Source organism: Phascolarctos cinereus, unplaced genomic scaffold (assembly GCF_003287225.1).
Source record: "Phascolarctos cinereus isolate Bilbo 61053 unplaced genomic scaffold, phaCin_HiC Scaffold_726;HRSCAF=1367, whole genome shotgun sequence".
Taxonomy (NCBI): domain Eukaryota; kingdom Metazoa; phylum Chordata; class Mammalia; order Diprotodontia; family Phascolarctidae; genus Phascolarctos; species Phascolarctos cinereus.
In genome coordinates this window covers 193,753,518-193,771,402 of record NW_027556098.1, presented here as the reverse complement: position 1 = coordinate 193,771,402, position 17,885 = coordinate 193,753,518, and the positions used below count along the sequence as shown (strand labels likewise).

Here is a 17,885-nt window from a genome sequence, read left to right as displayed (position 1 = left end):
TAAGGTGGTCCTCAGAAGCCAGGCATCCAGATAAAGTCTTTTTCCAAGGCTTGTAATTAAACCTTTTCTAGCTTTCTGTAAATCTTGATGGAGTAGGCACTTTGCTGTTATGTAGACTTCAAAAAATCCAGAGTCATTCTCGTGCTAAGATGAGGCGTTAGAATAGGACTTAGGTAGAGGACTTAAAATATAAAATTTTTGGAGCTAGGAAGGTACCTTACACGCACATACACATATACATATATATTATATATATAAATGTTATATAGTAGAATGTATATTGTAAATTATCTAGCTAAGGCTAAGATTCAACCATAATGAACAAATAGGTTATGTCTGTGTTATTAATTATTTCAGTTCCCATTTTATTTATTTAACTGAGGACTTAGGGAGTCTTAGCATATGAAAAGAAGTTTTGTTTTTGTTTTACCAGTAATTACCCTTGTTAACAAAAAGTTGAGGGACATAAGCAGGATTTATCATGGTGTTAAACTAAATAAATTTCTTCTGTTTTAACATCTCACATGTGGACAACAGATAATCCATCAGATTGAGAGCAGAAGTGCAAACATAATAATCTAAAATTTGAGTTTATGTCCCTATGTCCCTATGATGCATATCATACATGCACCAATAAGTAATGAAGAAAGAACAAAAATAGTTAACTTATAAAAGATTATGACATTTATTATCAATATGTAGGCTCTTAGAATTGGGAGAAAAAAGACCCTGGAAGCTACCTAATCTACTCTGTACCTAAACAGGAATCCTATAAAATACTTGCTTCCCAGACTTGTGCATAGCACGGTGCCTGGTAGTAGTAAGCACTATATTGATGATAGCAATTAGTAGTATAGGCCTCCCTGCCTCAGATATTTCCTTATTATCCTCCACTCAGCTATCAAAATGATCTTCCTAAAGTACAGGCCTGAGCATGTCCTTATTCGGTCAGCTCCAGTGGCTACTTATTATGCTCAGATACAAAGTCTTCTATGTCTTTGCAAGTCCTTCATAGTCTGGCTTTTCCCTTACAATCTTCTCATACTTCTCAGTCCATTCTACATACTTCAGAACTCAGTGACACTCTATTCTTTGCTTGAACAAGACACTCCATCTCTTGACTCCTTGTATTTTCACTGGCTGTCCACCATGCCTGAAATTTTCTTCCTCTTTATCTTTTTTACCTTCTGGCTTTCCTTGGCTTCCTTAGTTTTAGCTATAAAGTTCCATCTTCTGACAGAATCCTTTCCGAGTGTCCTTTAATGCTTGAGACACTGATCAATAATGAGTTAGAATCAACAGATGCAATAGGTTTTGTGGATAGAGCCTGCTCTTTAGGGAGTTGAAACTCTCCATTAGACTGATTTGTCCCAAATTAGAGACAAGCTGTTAGTACCATATTTAAATTTGGAAAATCCAACTCCAGTTAAAGCCTGGAACTAGGATCTAATGAAGGCCTTTTTTTCTTGTTGCCTGGACTGGCAGGATATAAGGTCCTCCAGGATCCAGAGTGTGATTATTTATGTAAACTCATGGACTGTTAGAAGAGATTGAGGCTCCTTCATCTTACTGATGAGATAAACTAGAATAGTTTCAGGAGGAGAGAGAGGTATGGGGATATGGCATCTTTGCATAGGTGGACTTGAAAAACCAGGCCACAAAACTGAGCAACTAAGATCTGTTGCCTCTTTCCCCTTCTCTCAGTAAAAGGATAACAGGGAGAATTCTCTTAGAATATGTTATGGTCATTCTTTATGGGAAAGTCTAGCATTTCAGGTGAGACAGTTTCCATTAGAAATAAAGAGCACTGTTGTGGGAGTTGAGAGACCTGGATTCTTCCTACTAACAACTTACTGTGTGAGTTTGGACAAGTCACTTTGCTTGTTTGGCCAATGAAGGGGATTATACTTTATCTCTAAGGCCCCTGTAATTTTGTAAGACCGAGTTTGGCTTATATAGGCACATGATTTATATAGTAGAATTCATTTTTATATGTCATTTTTCAATATCATAAACCACATCAAGATGTTAAAGGTTCTAAGGAACATTTTATTTAGTTCACTTATTGCTAAAATCTGATATTCTTCATTTGCTGTGGGACCCTGTCGCAAGTGTTGGAAGTCTTAATCTAAAGATGGAGCTGCTCTAAATAAGCCATTTGTGAATAAAGAAATGGATAAAAAAGCAGCCATTAGGCCCTTAAAAGGGACTAGACACTTGGCTAAGCCCTGGGGATACAAAGACAAAAAACAAGATAGTTTAATGAGCTTAAATTTTAATCAGAGAGGATTGTTTTGGACTAGGCAGTCACTGGGATGGTGAGTAACCTAGGGCAATTGATTGATGTTTCTTTTTTGTTGTATTAATTTGATGGCTATTGTCAGGGTAAGAGATGGAAGGACTGGGGATTAGGAATTGGGGGAAAGGAGGGTTGTGTAGGTGGAAACATAGCAGCATGGCTGGAAAAATGATCAGAGTGCATTGTGGTGGGTCTGGAGAATCCTAATTAAAGGGACAGTTGGTTTTGCTGAATGGCCCTTTTATAGAATATGCATGTAACTGCAACTGTTCCCCCCTCTCCTCTCATGTAACCTTCTTGAGGTCACAGATTTGTTTGCAGTTTTGTCTTTATAGTCCCATCACTGTGCCTCCAGGGTTCGTTATGTAGGTTCCTCTGTTCTGTATTTAGCAATTTATGTTCATGCTATCTCCCCCTTTAGAATGTAAACTCTTTGAGAGCAATTTGGTTAATAAATGTAAGTTGATTGACCATGTTCAGGATTTAAAGTATAAGGTGGGCCATGCTGTGTACAAACTATACTCTAACTGAAGAGTGATGTTGGTTTTTGAATTGATGTGACCAATATATTTATTACTCTGTGGCCAACCCTCTGATGATGAGGCTCTCCTCACTTTAGTTAAGCTGGCTAAAAGATACAGTTTTTGACCTGGCCTCTTTCCCAAATGATTCCAGCTTGGGAAACGGCCAGAATTTATATCTCCACTGACATAGCCTTTGAGAACCCTGGGTCACATCTACATCAAGATGTATCAGAAGGAAGTGACTTCTGAAGGTAAGCTAGTTGGTATTGGAGCTTACCTTTGTCTGCTGATACCCCTTTCAGGTTTCTTTCAACTCTGTCGCACTGCAAGAATAGGTGGCTGTAACCTTCCTGAGAGCAGAGGTTGTATGTACCCTAGTTATTGTTGTATCTGCCACCTAGTACAGGTCTTTGTATATATTAACTTCTTAATAAATATTTGTTGAATATTGATTCTGTCATTTCTAGTCAGCAAGCCTCTCCAAAAGCTACCTGTCCTTTCAAGCCCCAATTTCAAGTCCCACTTCCTCCATGAGTGTTTTTTTGGTAACTTCTCAAATTGACCTTTTCCCTTCTGTAAGTCTGAAATCTGTTACCGGTAGTATCAGTTATTCAGTTCTTTATTGTGTTCATTTTGGTCCTTTGCTTTATACTTGTTATCTCTTGATTTGGGCCTTCCTTGGCTAGAAATTGCTTAATATCTACTTTGTATATATTTTGTAATTACTTAAGCCTATACATGAGGTTTCTCTCCAACAGAGTATAAACTCCTTATATTCAGTTAATGTTATATTATTCCGTGGGGTGTGTGTGTGTGTGTGTGTGTGTGTGTGTGTGTGTGTGTGTGTGTGTGTGTGTGTGTGTGTGAGAGAGAGAGAGAGAGAGAGAGAGAGAGAGAGAGACCAGTGCTTGGCACATATTAATTGCTTAATAATTGCTTGTCGAATGAATGATGGAATATTCCTTCAAGGCAGACCATGTTGAGACGTTGGCTCAACTCTGAAGGTTAGTTTAGATTTGATTAAGTGGAGTTTAATGTCATTAGTGGTTGTAGGATCATCGACAGAGAGCCTTTATCAGTGCCTCTGTGACCATGATTCCCTATTCTCACCTCTTTGCCATTCTGCCATTCAAGTACTTTAGGGGACAGAATGCTGCCCATTGGCTGTGCCTGCTAAAAACTCAACAGGAGGTTGTCACCAAATCAGTTGCAATTTAGGAATGAATTTTTCTAACCCTAATGCTACAGTTCATACAAACATGTATATATAAGCATTACTTATCTTGTTTTTAGTACAATGGTTTTTTTGTTTGTTTTTTGCTAGACAATGGGGTTAAGAGCTAGTAAGTGTCAAGTGTCTGAGGCTGAATTTGAACCCAGGTCCTCCTGACTTCAGGGCCAGTGCTTTATCCCCTGAGCCAAGTTGCTGCTCCTAGTACAATGTTTTTTAGGCAGCTAAAAATAAGAAAAAAATTTTCTGTGTCCTTACAAAAAAAATTTTAAATATTATGAAGTGAATATGCATTTTTTGTTAACTATAGCAATAGAACCTTTTTATTTTTCACTATGGCATAAACTAAAGAATTACATGAAAAAGTTAATTGTATGTTTTGTGATATTTACTTTGCTTTTAGGCAAAGTAAACACCGTTCACTGGCTTGATAAATACACAGAAGGCTTATTCTGCAAGTTTTTCTTCAAGTGACAAACTTCATGAAAGGGTGGTCCATTTGACAATCATTTTCTGTAAATAATCTCAGTGTTACTATCTATTTCCTTTGACAGATGGTGCATTTTTTTTCCTTCACATTTTAGGGCAGTAGACTTGTGCAGCTTAATTTAACAGTATCAGATGTGAATAAAATACGGAAAACTTTCTTTTCCATTGCTGTTAAAGGGAATAACTAGCTATAAATGTGCTTAAAGACCCACATCCAAAATACATATTTTCTTTTAAAAGTTGTCAACAGTGGAAAAATACATACTAATTAGGAAGACTATAACGTTTAGTGTATTTTAGTATAAACTATTTTATCTCAAAGCTTGCAAACTTTTAAAACAGTTCATCTGAAGTTCATATATTTGCAAACTTTTCTGAAAAACCAAATGTATTACTAATTTAAAGAGCAAATACACAAACTGAAAACTAAATTGCAGGGGAAAGCATATTAGGAAACAACTTTATACACGTGGCACTTATTAAAACAAGGAGTCATTGCATAACTTTTCCATAATTCAGGAAATGTTTAGGCATCTAGAAATGGTCTTTTCAGACAGTCTAACAGTGCTATTAACATAGACTTTGCTGCGTGGCAGTTTCTACAAAGGGACTGTGTTCTACAGTTTTCCTATGATAGTTGCCAGCATACCTATGAGTCTTCCAGGATTTCATTAATTCAATTCCCAAATTTAGTTATGGAAAATAACAGCCTTTTTGTTGTTGTTGTTGTTGAGGGTAATGGGGACATGGGATTGTTTTTGGTGAAGGTTTGGCATTTATTTGTATAATGAAGAATTTAGATATAATAAAAGTATTGAAATGTATAGATAAAATTAAATTTCAGTGAACTTGTGTAGTCTCTCATTTTATAAATAAAATTTGGTAGAACAGGATGATGACTCGATATCTATTGCTATTTTTCATACCAGGAGGTGATGGCTGTTGCTTTGAGGGAGCAGTATTCTATACCATCTATGTTGCTAGTACTTTGCAGTGATCATTACTGTTGACAATGAAAACCTAAAAGATTCAATATGGTCTAAGGAAGAGTGCCTACTTTTAAAAGATTTTTAACAATGATTGGAAAGATTTATTTACTGGTTAAGACTATTCATTTGAGCATAATATCTTATCCCTCAACATTTTAATTAATTGAGGTTACAGTAATTTTATTAATGTTATAATCACATTTATATTTATGGCTCTTGGAGTTTAATCTGTGTACTTAGAAACTTAATGGAATCTGTGGTCTTACTTACTCATGGTCAAGTCTCTTAACTTTTCCTGTCTTGTTTTCCTCATCTTTTAAACAGAGGCATTGGGTTAGCTGTCCTACAATGTCCCTTCCAGCTCCATCTGTAATCCTATGTCAACCTATGTAGGTTATAGTATCTTCTTATCCTTTGTGATTCTTATTTGATTTTTCCATTAATCCTTCATGGAGGAGCCACTTGATGCCCTGGAAGCCTTTATCTAGTTCCTTTTTTTTTCTTTTTTTGGCAGTTCCCCAGGTAAAATGTTTGTTGTCCATCTGTTTTCTCTTATTCTTACTGTATGACCAGTCTGCTTTCTTTCTTGTTCTTGCATATCCTTAAAGATATATTTTCTGCCATTTTTTTCACCCAAGTTCTGGAGTGGGCCGTGCTCAGACCGGTGCCAATGGTGACTTAGTTTCAATTTAGAACAAAATGAGACACCTCTTAGTCATACCATAGTTAACAAAAAAGAGATGTATAGCATAGCAGGGGAAAGATATTCAACAATAATAGACACCTCAAGTATATTTCAGCTCAGTAAAAATCTTCATGATACACAAGGCAGGCCTCTGAGAGCCTTTGGAGTTCCTCTGGCTGCTTTGTAATCAGGTTTGAACCATTAGTCCTCTGAATCTACCAAGTCCCAAGGATGGGCTTGATACCTTTGATACCTTTTAAGGAAAAACTAGCCTAATTAATATATGAGAAAGAGTTAGACATTGTTTCTATCGCACAAGTCATTGATAAATATGCTACAAATTACATGTGGCAAATGTATGTCTTCCTGTTGGTCTTGAATTTTTTTTTTAACAAGGTTTCCTGGGTTATAAGAGCATTGAAAATTTTGGATTCGATAAAAACAGTGTAAAATTTCCCATATGCAATCAATAAATCAACAGGTATTTATTAAGCATATACTGCATATAAGCATATACCAGGCACTGTGCTAGGTGCTGGGAATACTAATATAAAGAACGAAACAATTTATGTTCTTGAGGAGTTTGCATTTTATTAGTGGAAACGGGTATAAACAGAATAAATGTAAAGAAAATAGATATGTCATTATTATGTAGTTAAATGCAGTGTATTTGGGGGGAAGGAGCTAGTTATTACGGGCATCAGGAAAGGCTTCAGTTAGGAGGTGCTCCTTTAGCTGTCTTGAAGTGTGTATGTGTGGGGAAATTTTAAGGTAGAGGTGAGAGGGAAGTGCATTCCAAGTATATTGGTTGTCCAGTGCAAAGGCATGATAAAGGAGATGAAATTTTTGTGAAGAATACAGAAAAGACTGATTTGGTTAGATACTAGAGTGTGATAGGGAAGAGTACTATATGAGGGTACTAAAAAGTTAACTTGGGGCTAGGTAGTGAGGAACTTGAGAAGTTAAAACAGAGGACAGGTTGTGGTGGGGCACACGTGCAATCCCTGCTTCTGGGGAGGCAGATGCTGGTGGATCTCTTGAGCTTGATAGTTCTGAGATGCAGTGTGCTAAAGCCCATTGGGTGTCTGCACTAGTCCAGTAGCAAAATTGTGAGCTTCTGGGATCATGTGGCCACTAGGCTGTCTAGGGAAAGGTGAACTGGTCAAGGTCAGAAAAAGCTAGGATAAGTATCTATACCAGTCACTAGTAGATCTTTTTGAGTGACTGCCGCACTTACAACCTAGGGAAGTTCTGCCCTTCTCCCTTTCATTTTTAAACCAACCCTCCACACTCCCCATCCCCAGCAAACAAAAAAGAGAACAGGGGTTTGTTTACATTTGATCCTAAAGCCACTGAGTGTGAGTAAGGCATTACTCCTACTACATGGTTAGATTTGTACTTAAGAAAAATTACTTCGGCAGCTGGATCAAGAATGAATTGAAAGTGGGGGGAGGCTTAAAGCCAGGAGTCCTTAAGAGAAGGCTCTTGGAGTAGTCTATACAAGAGATGATGATGGTCTGAACAAAGATGTGAGTAGAGAGGAGTCAGATGCCAGAGATGATATGGAAGTACAGTGGTAAGACTGACGATTCAAAATACATGGAGTGAGGGAGAGTGAAGAGTCAAGGATAATACCAGTGTTAGAAATTGGGAGACTAGGAGAATGCTGGTATTTCTCGCTCCAGTGACACTTGACCACCTTGTTATTTCTGGGACAAGAGACTCTCCTGACCTTTTTGGGCATTTTCACTGAATGTCCTTCATGCTTGTAATGTTCTCCTTCCTCAGTGCTGCCTCTTGATTTCCCTGGCTTCCTTCAAGTCCCAGTAAATCCCATCTTCTAAGAGAAGCCTTTCTTGATCCCTCTTAATTCTAATGCCTTCTTACTTCTGTTAGATTATTTCCAATTTGTCCTGTATATAGCTTGTCTGTACATCGTTATTTACTTTTTGTTTCCCCCATTAGGCTGTGAGTTTCTCTGGAACAGGGGCTATCTTTTAACCTTTCTTTGTAGTCCCAGCACTTAGCACAGTGCCTAACATATAGAGAGTAGGTCCTTAAGAAATATTGACTGACTGGTGTCATTGTTAGAAACAGGGATATTCTGAAGACGGGGATGAGGTTGGACGGGGGTAGCGGGGGAAGAGGAGAAAGATAAGTTCTGTTTTGTACATGCTGAGTTTGAGATGTCTTTGGAATATCCATTTTGAAATGTTCTGCTAGGTAGTTGATGATAAACCTTTTCTTTCTTCAGTTTTAGGCCCAACTCTGTGTTCAAATCAGCTACCATTTCCCTCCTCATCAAAGCCTTCCAAACATAACATTTTATTTATTACCTCTAGAAATGCCTACCTGCATGTGGTTCTTATTTGTAACTGAATATTTGCTTGATAGGTTTACAAATGGTGTTATCAATAACTCTGTGGTTTAGTTTTCATCTGGACAGATGGTTGAGTTAAAATGGAGTAAGAATTCAAATTTAAAAATTAATATCACATTGCACATTAATTGAAAATCAAATACACATTTAATGGTATGGAAGATATAGTTCGTTTTTAGTGTTTTTAGTCTGATTTTTTTATTACTGATTTGATTTTTGGTTACTGTTATTCTTTATAAAGATATCCATGATCAATAGCTGATATACAGGTTGGTTCACAGTGATTTATATTAACATGACCAAAATCTAGTTTTTGGCATTATAAATATAATATATCTGGCAAATTTTGCACAAATATTAATTCTTACTCCCCTCCCCCATTTTTTTTTCCAGTAAAATCAAACAGGGTCTTCTACCTAGCCTGGAAGATTTGCTGTTCTATACCATTGCAGAAGGGCAAGAAAAAATACCAGTTCATAAATTCATTACCGTAAGTTGTCTGTTCCCCATCTTTTGTATACTTGTATACATCTTGTATACTTCATTGGTAGTCCTAGGTCATGTAATTGAAATGTTTTAATGGCCTTCTACATTTGGCTTCTGACAGTTTCTTACTACATTTTTGTTTTCATGATTTTCTTATCTTCTTTTTCAAATAACCAATAAAGCAAAAATCAAACCATGAATAACTGTATGGAAATTTGGTAACAATGAATTAACACTCTTTGTTTAAAAAAAATTAATAAAATGAAGGCATTTTTGTGTATTGAGATAAAAATGTGTAGTAAGAATGAACGTTCAAATTATCTAGGATATGTGTTTACAGATTCTTTTTTTTTTTAATAGGCACTGAAATCTACAGGATTGCGAACTTCTGATCCCAGGTTGAAAGAGTGCATGGATATGTTGAGATTAACTCTTCAGACAACATCAGATGGTGTCATGCTAGACAAAGATCTTTTTAAAAAGTAAAAATTTGGTCAAAACTTTAATGAGCAATTTATTATGCTACATATAATTAACTATATAAAATTGTTTTTTAATTGTGTCTTTTTTGAAGATTGATGCTTTTGTGTAATTAAAAAAGTAGATATGAAATCTCATTTAAAGAAACAGCAAATGACAACAGCACAAAAAATTACATTTATGGTGCTTGGAAATTGAATTAATTTAGAGCATATAATAGTCTTATTCATCCTGTCCCCACTTACCCAGATTGGTTTATCTGTATCATATCTTTTTATCCTTATAATCTTGCCCCCTAGTAATAGCCAGATTTCAGGAAGGACCCATTTTTATACATATTTATTGTGCCTACTCCTGATTATCTGCGCATGTGAAATTAGTTATATTGTAATGAAAATACTGTTTTATTTTTAAAAATTATATACTTTAGGTTTGATTAGCTTGTATGAATGTTTGATTTGTCATAATATATCTTTGTACCTTTTGGTTATTCCCAATTTTAACTTCCACTAACATGTTTTTAGTTTAGTTTTGTTGTGAAATTACTTACTGATGAGATATTCCCTAAAAGGCACAAAAGTGTTATAAGATGCAAAAAGTATGAAAGGTCTGATAGCAATCTGACATTTCTGAGAACTACTGAAAACTGTTTGTGAATGTTTATAAACTGCCTTCCCTGAAAGTCTGTTGGTATCTTGGTAAAGCCTAAGGAATTTGCTCATAAAATCATTGGTCATCTTTGGTTTATTCATTGAATCTTATGTTTTCAGATGTTCTGGTTACTATGTGGAATATCTTAAGCCATTTAGTCAGGGACTGTTTTTTCCCTTTTTTGTGTGTCCCTGGTACTTAGCACAGTTCGTGGCACAGAGTAGGTGCTTAATAAATATTCATTGTTGAATAACTGATTTTTGAGGTATACTCAGGGTAGTCATAGAGTCTAGAGATTTCTGTATTTTGTTGATGTGATTTGGAAAATAGTGTTGTCTTGTATGTGGAAACTGCCTCTAAAGGGTAGTTTGTAAAACCTGTTCTTATGAGTGGGACTTGGAATTTTGAGGCCCCAAAACTGCTTTGTACAGGTGGTTGACTCACCAGAAATATGCTTTACATATGTGTAGCACTTTTTTCAACAAGCTGTAGCTTCTGAGGAACTTGAGTAATGTAATATGACTTTACAACATGTATTTAATTCTCACAGCGCTCTTGTGCATAGATAGGGAAAGGCTGATTTTTCCATTTTAAAGATAAGAAAACTGCCCAGAGTCACATCTAGCTGGAGAGTTGGAAATTGCAGATATCCTGACTGTTAACTTATCTCTGAGGATTAAATATGACATTAAGCTATTTACCAGTCTTGTTTGTACTATGTACTATTTTCAGTTTTAATTTTATGTTAATAGAGAGAGCTCTTTTGATCAGGGTTTTGAGAATAGAAAGAGTTAACATGTTATTTCTTGTGTAGAGTAAGACTTGATAAAAATAAGGAAAATAGTTGCATACTGAGTATATGTGGCCCTGTTTAATACAGGGTGTTCTTGTATGAGGTTAAAGTTTTTTCTTAGGCTTGATTATCTTAGCATTTACCAAGCTAGCGTCTTGTTAGAAGGAAAAAGCAGTGTTTGGCCGTTTAAGAATGTTGGTTATTAACTCTTCCCCTGCCCCCCAACCAAACTGATTAATTTAAAAGTACCAAATAGATCAACAGCTTAGTTTTTTGTAGAAAATGATTTTTGGTATCACTTGTGGTATCACTTGAAAATAAAGTAAGGTGGATTTTATAGATTTATATCATGAAGGAAATATAAATTTCATTTTTGGAAGAAGTTAATGTTTTAAAGTTAATGCAGTTATTTGACATTCTTTCCTCATTGATTTTGTAACAAGTGAAAAATTTATTAACTAAATGTAATTGAAATAAGTATTTTGAATTATTAGGAGATAGATCAAATACAGGATGTTTGGAATCCTAATCACTAAAACATCAAACCTTAGAGGTTTGTATTCTAGTAAAATGATAAGAATGTAAATATAAATTTTACTTTTTAAATTAAAAATAGAAAAATTTTAGTAAAAATCAAATGGACTTGGATCTAGGTCAATGTGAACCTAAAATATTGGGTTAACTAAATCTTTAAATCTGGAAAAAGATGGTGTTTTTTTTTCCAATTCTCAAATAATTTCTCATCAGATTTAGTTACAAAGAAAGAAAATATTTCTTAGCTTATGAATGTAAAATCTAGTGTTTGGTAATGGTAAAAAAAAAAAAGCCAAATTGCAATTTTTACAATATGTGATGCATGCAGATGCCTAAATGATTAACTGTTACCACTCTTTAAAACTAGGAAATGTTTGTTTTTTGGTTGACCTTTATCTCTAAATAGTTTTTATCAGAAGAATAGGGAAGAGGAAGAACAGTTGCTATATGCCATCTCTTAGCTAACTTTTTGGCCTCCGTTACTAACAAATTGAGTTTGGTACTGAGTGTAAGGAGTAGTGGTGAGAAAATGAGCAGAGGATATGCATAACCTACTGTGACCTGTTTATAAAACTTTTAAAACTTTTCTAAAAGGTTATGTGAACATATTATCTTATACTTCTGAGCTTTACCTTGTTTTTTAAATCGTTACTGAATTTTTCTACCAAGCGTTTCAGTAAAGTTAAAGTTAAAATAAATCCTTTTTAAAAACTTGATCATAAGTTTTTATCTTCTCTGTAGTAATTTTATCTTTTCTTGCTTAGAAATTGAGGTTTTTCCAGCCATTTTAAATTTGAGGTTTAGTGGAATGTTAACCTCATTCAAGCCACAAGTCTAAATTTTCTGAAATGTCAGCAATTTTTAGAATAATAAAGTATAAGATCCACAGTTTTAATTAGTATTGCCATTTTTGTCTTCATGTATAATTCTCAATCTTTACTGCAACTTTATTTAAAATTTATTTTTTCAAGTGAGTACATGAAATGACAAAGTGCATGAAAGAATATGTGTTAAAGTACTATATTTTTATTAATGTTCTAGTAGGAGCATAGCATTACTATTTTTTTTTCTCTTCCACAGATGTGTTCAAAGCAACATTGTGCTGCTTACACAGGCCTTTAGGAGAAAGTTTGTCATTCCAGACTTTATGTCATTTACTTCACACATTGATGAATTGTATGAAAGTGCTAAAAAACAGTCTGGGGGGAAGGTAAGTTTGTTATGTAACTTTACTTAATGGCACTAGTAAAAACCTAGATTGAACTTGAGATAAAACATAGGAAAAATTGTTCAGCTTTATGATTTATTAGAAAGTAAAAAAGTTAGAAGATCACTGTACTTGGTGTTTAATATATCATTATACTTTTAAAAAATTCAGATTGAGGCCTCCCTGACTCTGAGGCCAACAGTATCACATTACCTATATACTCTCAGCTTTTTCAAATGATTCCCAAGTAATTAGGACATTGGCTTTTTTTTCCTGTCTTTTTTTTTTGTGTGTGTGAGGCAATCAGGGCTTAAGTGACTTGCGTGGGGTCACACAGCTAGTATGTGTCTGAGGCTGGATTTGAACTCAGGTCCTCCTGCCTCCAAGGCAGGAGCTCTTTCCACTGCATCACCTAGCTGCCCTGACAATGGCATTTTAAAAACTTTGATATTTTAAATTATTTTATCTTGGAAATTTCTAAAAAAAACCCATATCATAACTGATTTTTTTGAACTGTACATATTTTGAACAAATGAAAGAATTTTAAGAATTTTTTAAAATATTGGGTTAAAATGTATAATTGCTAAAGAAACTCCTAGTAATACTGGGCAGCACCTTGTTGTCTGGGACACTGAGAGGTTAAATTAATAAATCCAAAATTCATCAGAGGTAGGTTGAGACTCACTCTGTATTCACTATGCTTATGCTGCCTTTAATTGATTATTATATTAAATTCTTGTATTAATGATAGCTCTGAAATGTAACACTTGATTTTATAATGCAACGTAATGCAATAGATTCTTATTGCAGTTAATCCTATTTAGAAATCCTAGTTTTGTTTTAGTTGTACATTATGGCCAAGTGATAACTTTAGGACATGCTCTTAATACATACTGCATTTGTCAACTCTCCAGTCAATGAAAACTCCTTTCTTTCACTCCCATCCCCAGTTGAAAAAGAAAGAAAAACAAACCCCCTGTTACAAACATTTATATTCAAGCCAAACAAGTCCCTGTATTGGTCATGACTCAAAAAAAGTCTCCTGCACTCTGAGTCTTTCATGTTTCTATCAGGAGGTGGGTAAAAGGTTTCATGATGGATCTCTAGAATCATGGTTGGTCATGCTGATAAGATTTACTAAGCCTTTCAAAGTTGTCTTTTTAATGTTGTCATATAAATGGTTTTCCTGGTTCTGCTCACTTCAGTCTATATTGGTTCATACAAGTCTTCCCAGATTTCTCTGGAATCACTCCCTTCATAATTTCTTACAGTGCAGTGAATAATTCTTCTTATAGTGGAATTTATCACATTTATATACCATAACTTGTCCAGTCATTCCTCAATTTATGGGTACTCCTTCAGTTTGTAATTTTTTGCCACTACAAAAAGAAGAGTTTTTTTTCTTAGAACTAATCATTCTTTCTTATTTCCCCTTCTTCAGTGTCCCTCTTCCTTTCTGTATCCCTGTTGAGTGAAATTTATTTCTGAACCCTACTCTGTGTGTGTGTCTCTCTCTCTGTGTCTGTGTGTGTGTCTCTGTGTCTGTGTCTGTTTGTGTGTATATATTCTTCTTTTAGGATCATCGTGACATAATAAAACCACTCCCAGGCCTTCCATCTAATTAGGGCTCCCTCTATGACCCCTGATGACGATAGTGGTCAGAAGGGACACATGTACCATCTTACTATATTATAATTGAAACAGTTGATTCTTGTTTAGTCCTTTATCATTAGTCATTCATATTAACCTTTTTGTGTTTCTCATGACTCCTCTGCACTTCAGAATTTCTATGCAGCTCTGGTCTTATCAAGAATTCTTGGAAATCCTCTTTTTCATTAAAGTTCTGTTTTTTTCCCCCTATAGGATCCACTTTGGATCTATGACTGGGAACTGGGTGGTGAGTGACAGAGCTGTCACTTGGCACTTATTCCTGCATCCTACACAAGTTTAGATCCCTATGCTGTATATGAGATCTCTCCTTGCCCTGATGCGCAGCCTCTTCTCATGCTAGAATGTTCCATATAGAGGGCTCTTGGCCAGAAATTGCATTTCGTATGTTTCCTGACCTCTCTGTCTCCTTACGCTGACCCGGGCTAAGAAAATGACTTACTATGATTTTTTCCTCCTTGGATTCCCCAGTCAGGATTCATTTTGGTATGTTTCCTAGCTCTGGTTGGAGTTTAAGAGGGGAAGGGATATAAGGGGATGGAGCTCACTATACTTCTTCCTGCTACTCTTCCATCTCATTTTCACCTTAGAGAAAGGGTTTTGTTGTTGTTGTTGTTGTTGTTTTGTTTTTGGTGAGACAGTTGGGGTTAAGTGACTTGTGCAGAGTCACATAGCTAAGTGAGTGTTATGTGTTTGAGACTGGATTTGAACTCGGGTCCTCCTGACTTCAGGGCCAGTGCTCTATCCACTGTGCCGCCTAGCCCCCGCCCTCTCCCCGAAAGGTATTTTCAAAATCACCTGTTATAGTTTACAGCATGGGAGAAAGAGTGTCTTTATTGACAGAAAAGGTGTTCATTGTTGCAGAGTATGCATATTATTTGCCTGCATTATAACTTTACATTCCTGGGTCTTAACTAAGCTTCTCATTTCTTGCCAATGTATTGGTTTAGGTTGCTGATTACATCCCTCAACTGGCCAAGTTCAGTCCAGATTTGTGGGGAGTGTCAGTGTGTACAGTGGATGGACAGAGGTGAGTTTATTTTTAAATAAATCATTTTTTTGTAAATGTCTAAAAATGTTTTGAATATTTTGAAATTTTCTAATTTGTTGCAACATTTGTTATTTGGATGGTGAAATGATGGCTTCTGAAAATCTTACTTCATCGTGGCTTTTGATATAGGATACCTTAAAAGTATGTTGGTGTTCAACTGCAAAAAGGAAAAGTGCTATCTGACTGAATTTCTCAAAAGTGGTCACCAGTATATGTGTATTTTTGGACATCATGAAAATTAAATCTTTAATCCTGATAATTTTGTTACAAGTAACTTTTCCTTCTGATTCAGAAGCAGAAAAGTAGTCCTGTTTCTTTACTAGATATTTGCATAAATATAGCTTGGGGCTGGCTATATGTTTAAATTTGTTATTAGAAAGTAAATCTTATATGTTTGAATAAATGTGTGTAATGTATATGCATTCTGATCATTCTAATTTTATGTTTGTATTTGTGGAGTAAAACCAATGTTTTATGTAGTCATTACTTTTATACATGTAAAAAATTGTTTCTTGATGTTGAAATGTTTTCATTTTCTCTGAAAGCTTCTTAAAAAAAATTACATAGGTTATTAAATCAGAAGAATTCTTTCTGTCATTAGCCATTAAGAAAACATGAAAGTAATCTTAGTGATATCTAGTTCATTTTTTAAAAACTAAATTTTCAAAACTAAATTTTGTGTGACTTAATGGCGTGATATGTAGATAAAAGAATCTTTTAAATGCTAAGATAATGAACTAGGTTTTTACTCTATGAAAAGTAAAATCTTTTGGATATCTCAAATTTCTTTAGAAAAACTTAAACAGTAAACATACCTTATGTTGGCTTGTATGTATCCTTTTTTTAAAACCACATATTTTGGAACACCCACCCACACATATATATGTATATATAAAAACATATATAACACTTTATATATTTAAAATGTGTTACTCTGACCTTGTTGAGGGTGTCTGATAGAATTTGATGAATCCCTATTCATACTATAAGTCATAATATTGGAGAAGCTGATGCTTTCATTGGGTATATGTAATGAAAGATTTTTTCACTATTAGCCAAACTGAGGATTTCATACATTTTGAGGAAGCTTCCTCTGGGAATTCAAGGAATTAAAATCAAGGTCTTGGTATCGGGAGGTTCCTCGTATTCAACTCGGTGTGAACCTAACAAAACAGGATTTTATTTAAAAAATATGACACCATTGCTTTCATGGAAAAAAAAGTACCATTTTTCTAATAGTTCATTCATTGACTAGCAGTAATTTTTTAGTCTCTTAGTTGGTCTTCTTGGATGCTGAGCTTAACAGTATTATGTATCTGAATAAGCTTTAGTGAATCAGGGAACACACACAGAGAATTGTGTTTTCTGCATTGGTTTTCTTATTTCAGTAGTTTAGAGCCAAATGTGTCAGTTTAACATACTACTTACAAATCAATTTCTAGTACTAAACATTGACCTGTACCTTTTTTTTTCTTTGTGAGAAGGTTTTTTGTTATTTTTTTTTTGTGCGATATAGAACTTAGAGGACTTTTTAAAAGTTTAGGAGTGAATCTAATAAAATATATAGTGTTTTAAAATTCACGCAGCTAATCTTGGATAATTTTCCCCCTTGGTGACTGCTTCTCTAGGGACACTTCCAGGAAATCCTCAACCATGCTTCACTTAACCTTCTCTTCTGTGGCTTCCTGCTTTCTGAACTCATTGCTGAAGTGTTCAACATGCACTCCTCTCTGTCTTCCTCAACCACCGCCCCCCCAATGAACCATAAACCCTATGTTGTAACATTTTACCATTGTTCCTGATGGAGTATGTCAGTCTACTCTTTCTCCTAGGGCCTTACTCACCATCCTCATAATCTAACAGTCCAGGCCCTTCCCTGGGCACCACTTCCTATTGTGTGTTTCTTCTGTTAGAAAGTAAGCTCCTTGAGGTCAGGACTGTCTTAGCTTTTATATTTCTATCCCTGTACTTGTAGGGTAAGGACTATTTCATTTTTGTCTTTGTATCACTAGCATATAGTATGGGACCTGTCACATAAATGTTCAATAAATGGTTATTGAGTGAGATATAAGCAAGAAGCTTCTGAGTAGGTTACAAGCCTTTGCTCTCCTTCATTTTTCAATCATGAGCCCTGTTCTCCAACATTTTTTTTTTATACGCACCTTCATATTGAAAGTCTCTACTTTATGATGTCTTTAGACTTGGTTTGTATGATCTTGTTAAGTTTTTCCTAGGACTTTACTTCTCTTCACTCCCTACAACAGAATTTGGCACAGAAGTCACAATTATCTACCTGGTCTTTTTGTTTAAAACATCTGAACACTGCAAATATCTCATGAAATTATGTTTTTTGTTGGCTTTGCGCACAGAATGAAATCTACTCTGCCTAGACATGAATTGGCATAGTCATTTTGGAAT

The 17,885-nt window shown here is 35.1% G+C and overlaps 1 protein-coding gene across 5 annotated transcripts in view; it reads left to right on the top strand.

The window, feature by feature from the left end:
* The window catches only part of GLS (glutaminase), an 87,795-nt gene that overhangs the window by 11,179 nt on the left and 58,731 nt on the right, over positions 1–17,885 (top strand). For all 5 annotated transcript variants that reach the window (XM_020993585.2, XM_020993586.2, XM_020993587.2 and 2 more), the window contains exons 2-5: positions 8,991–9,087; positions 9,444–9,565; positions 12,622–12,751; positions 15,367–15,446. In XM_020993585.2, coding sequence (XP_020849244.1) covers positions 8,991–9,087; positions 9,444–9,565; positions 12,622–12,751; positions 15,367–15,446 — 429 coding nt within the window. The remainder of the gene's footprint in view (positions 1–8,990; positions 9,088–9,443; positions 9,566–12,621; positions 12,752–15,366; positions 15,447–17,885) is intronic.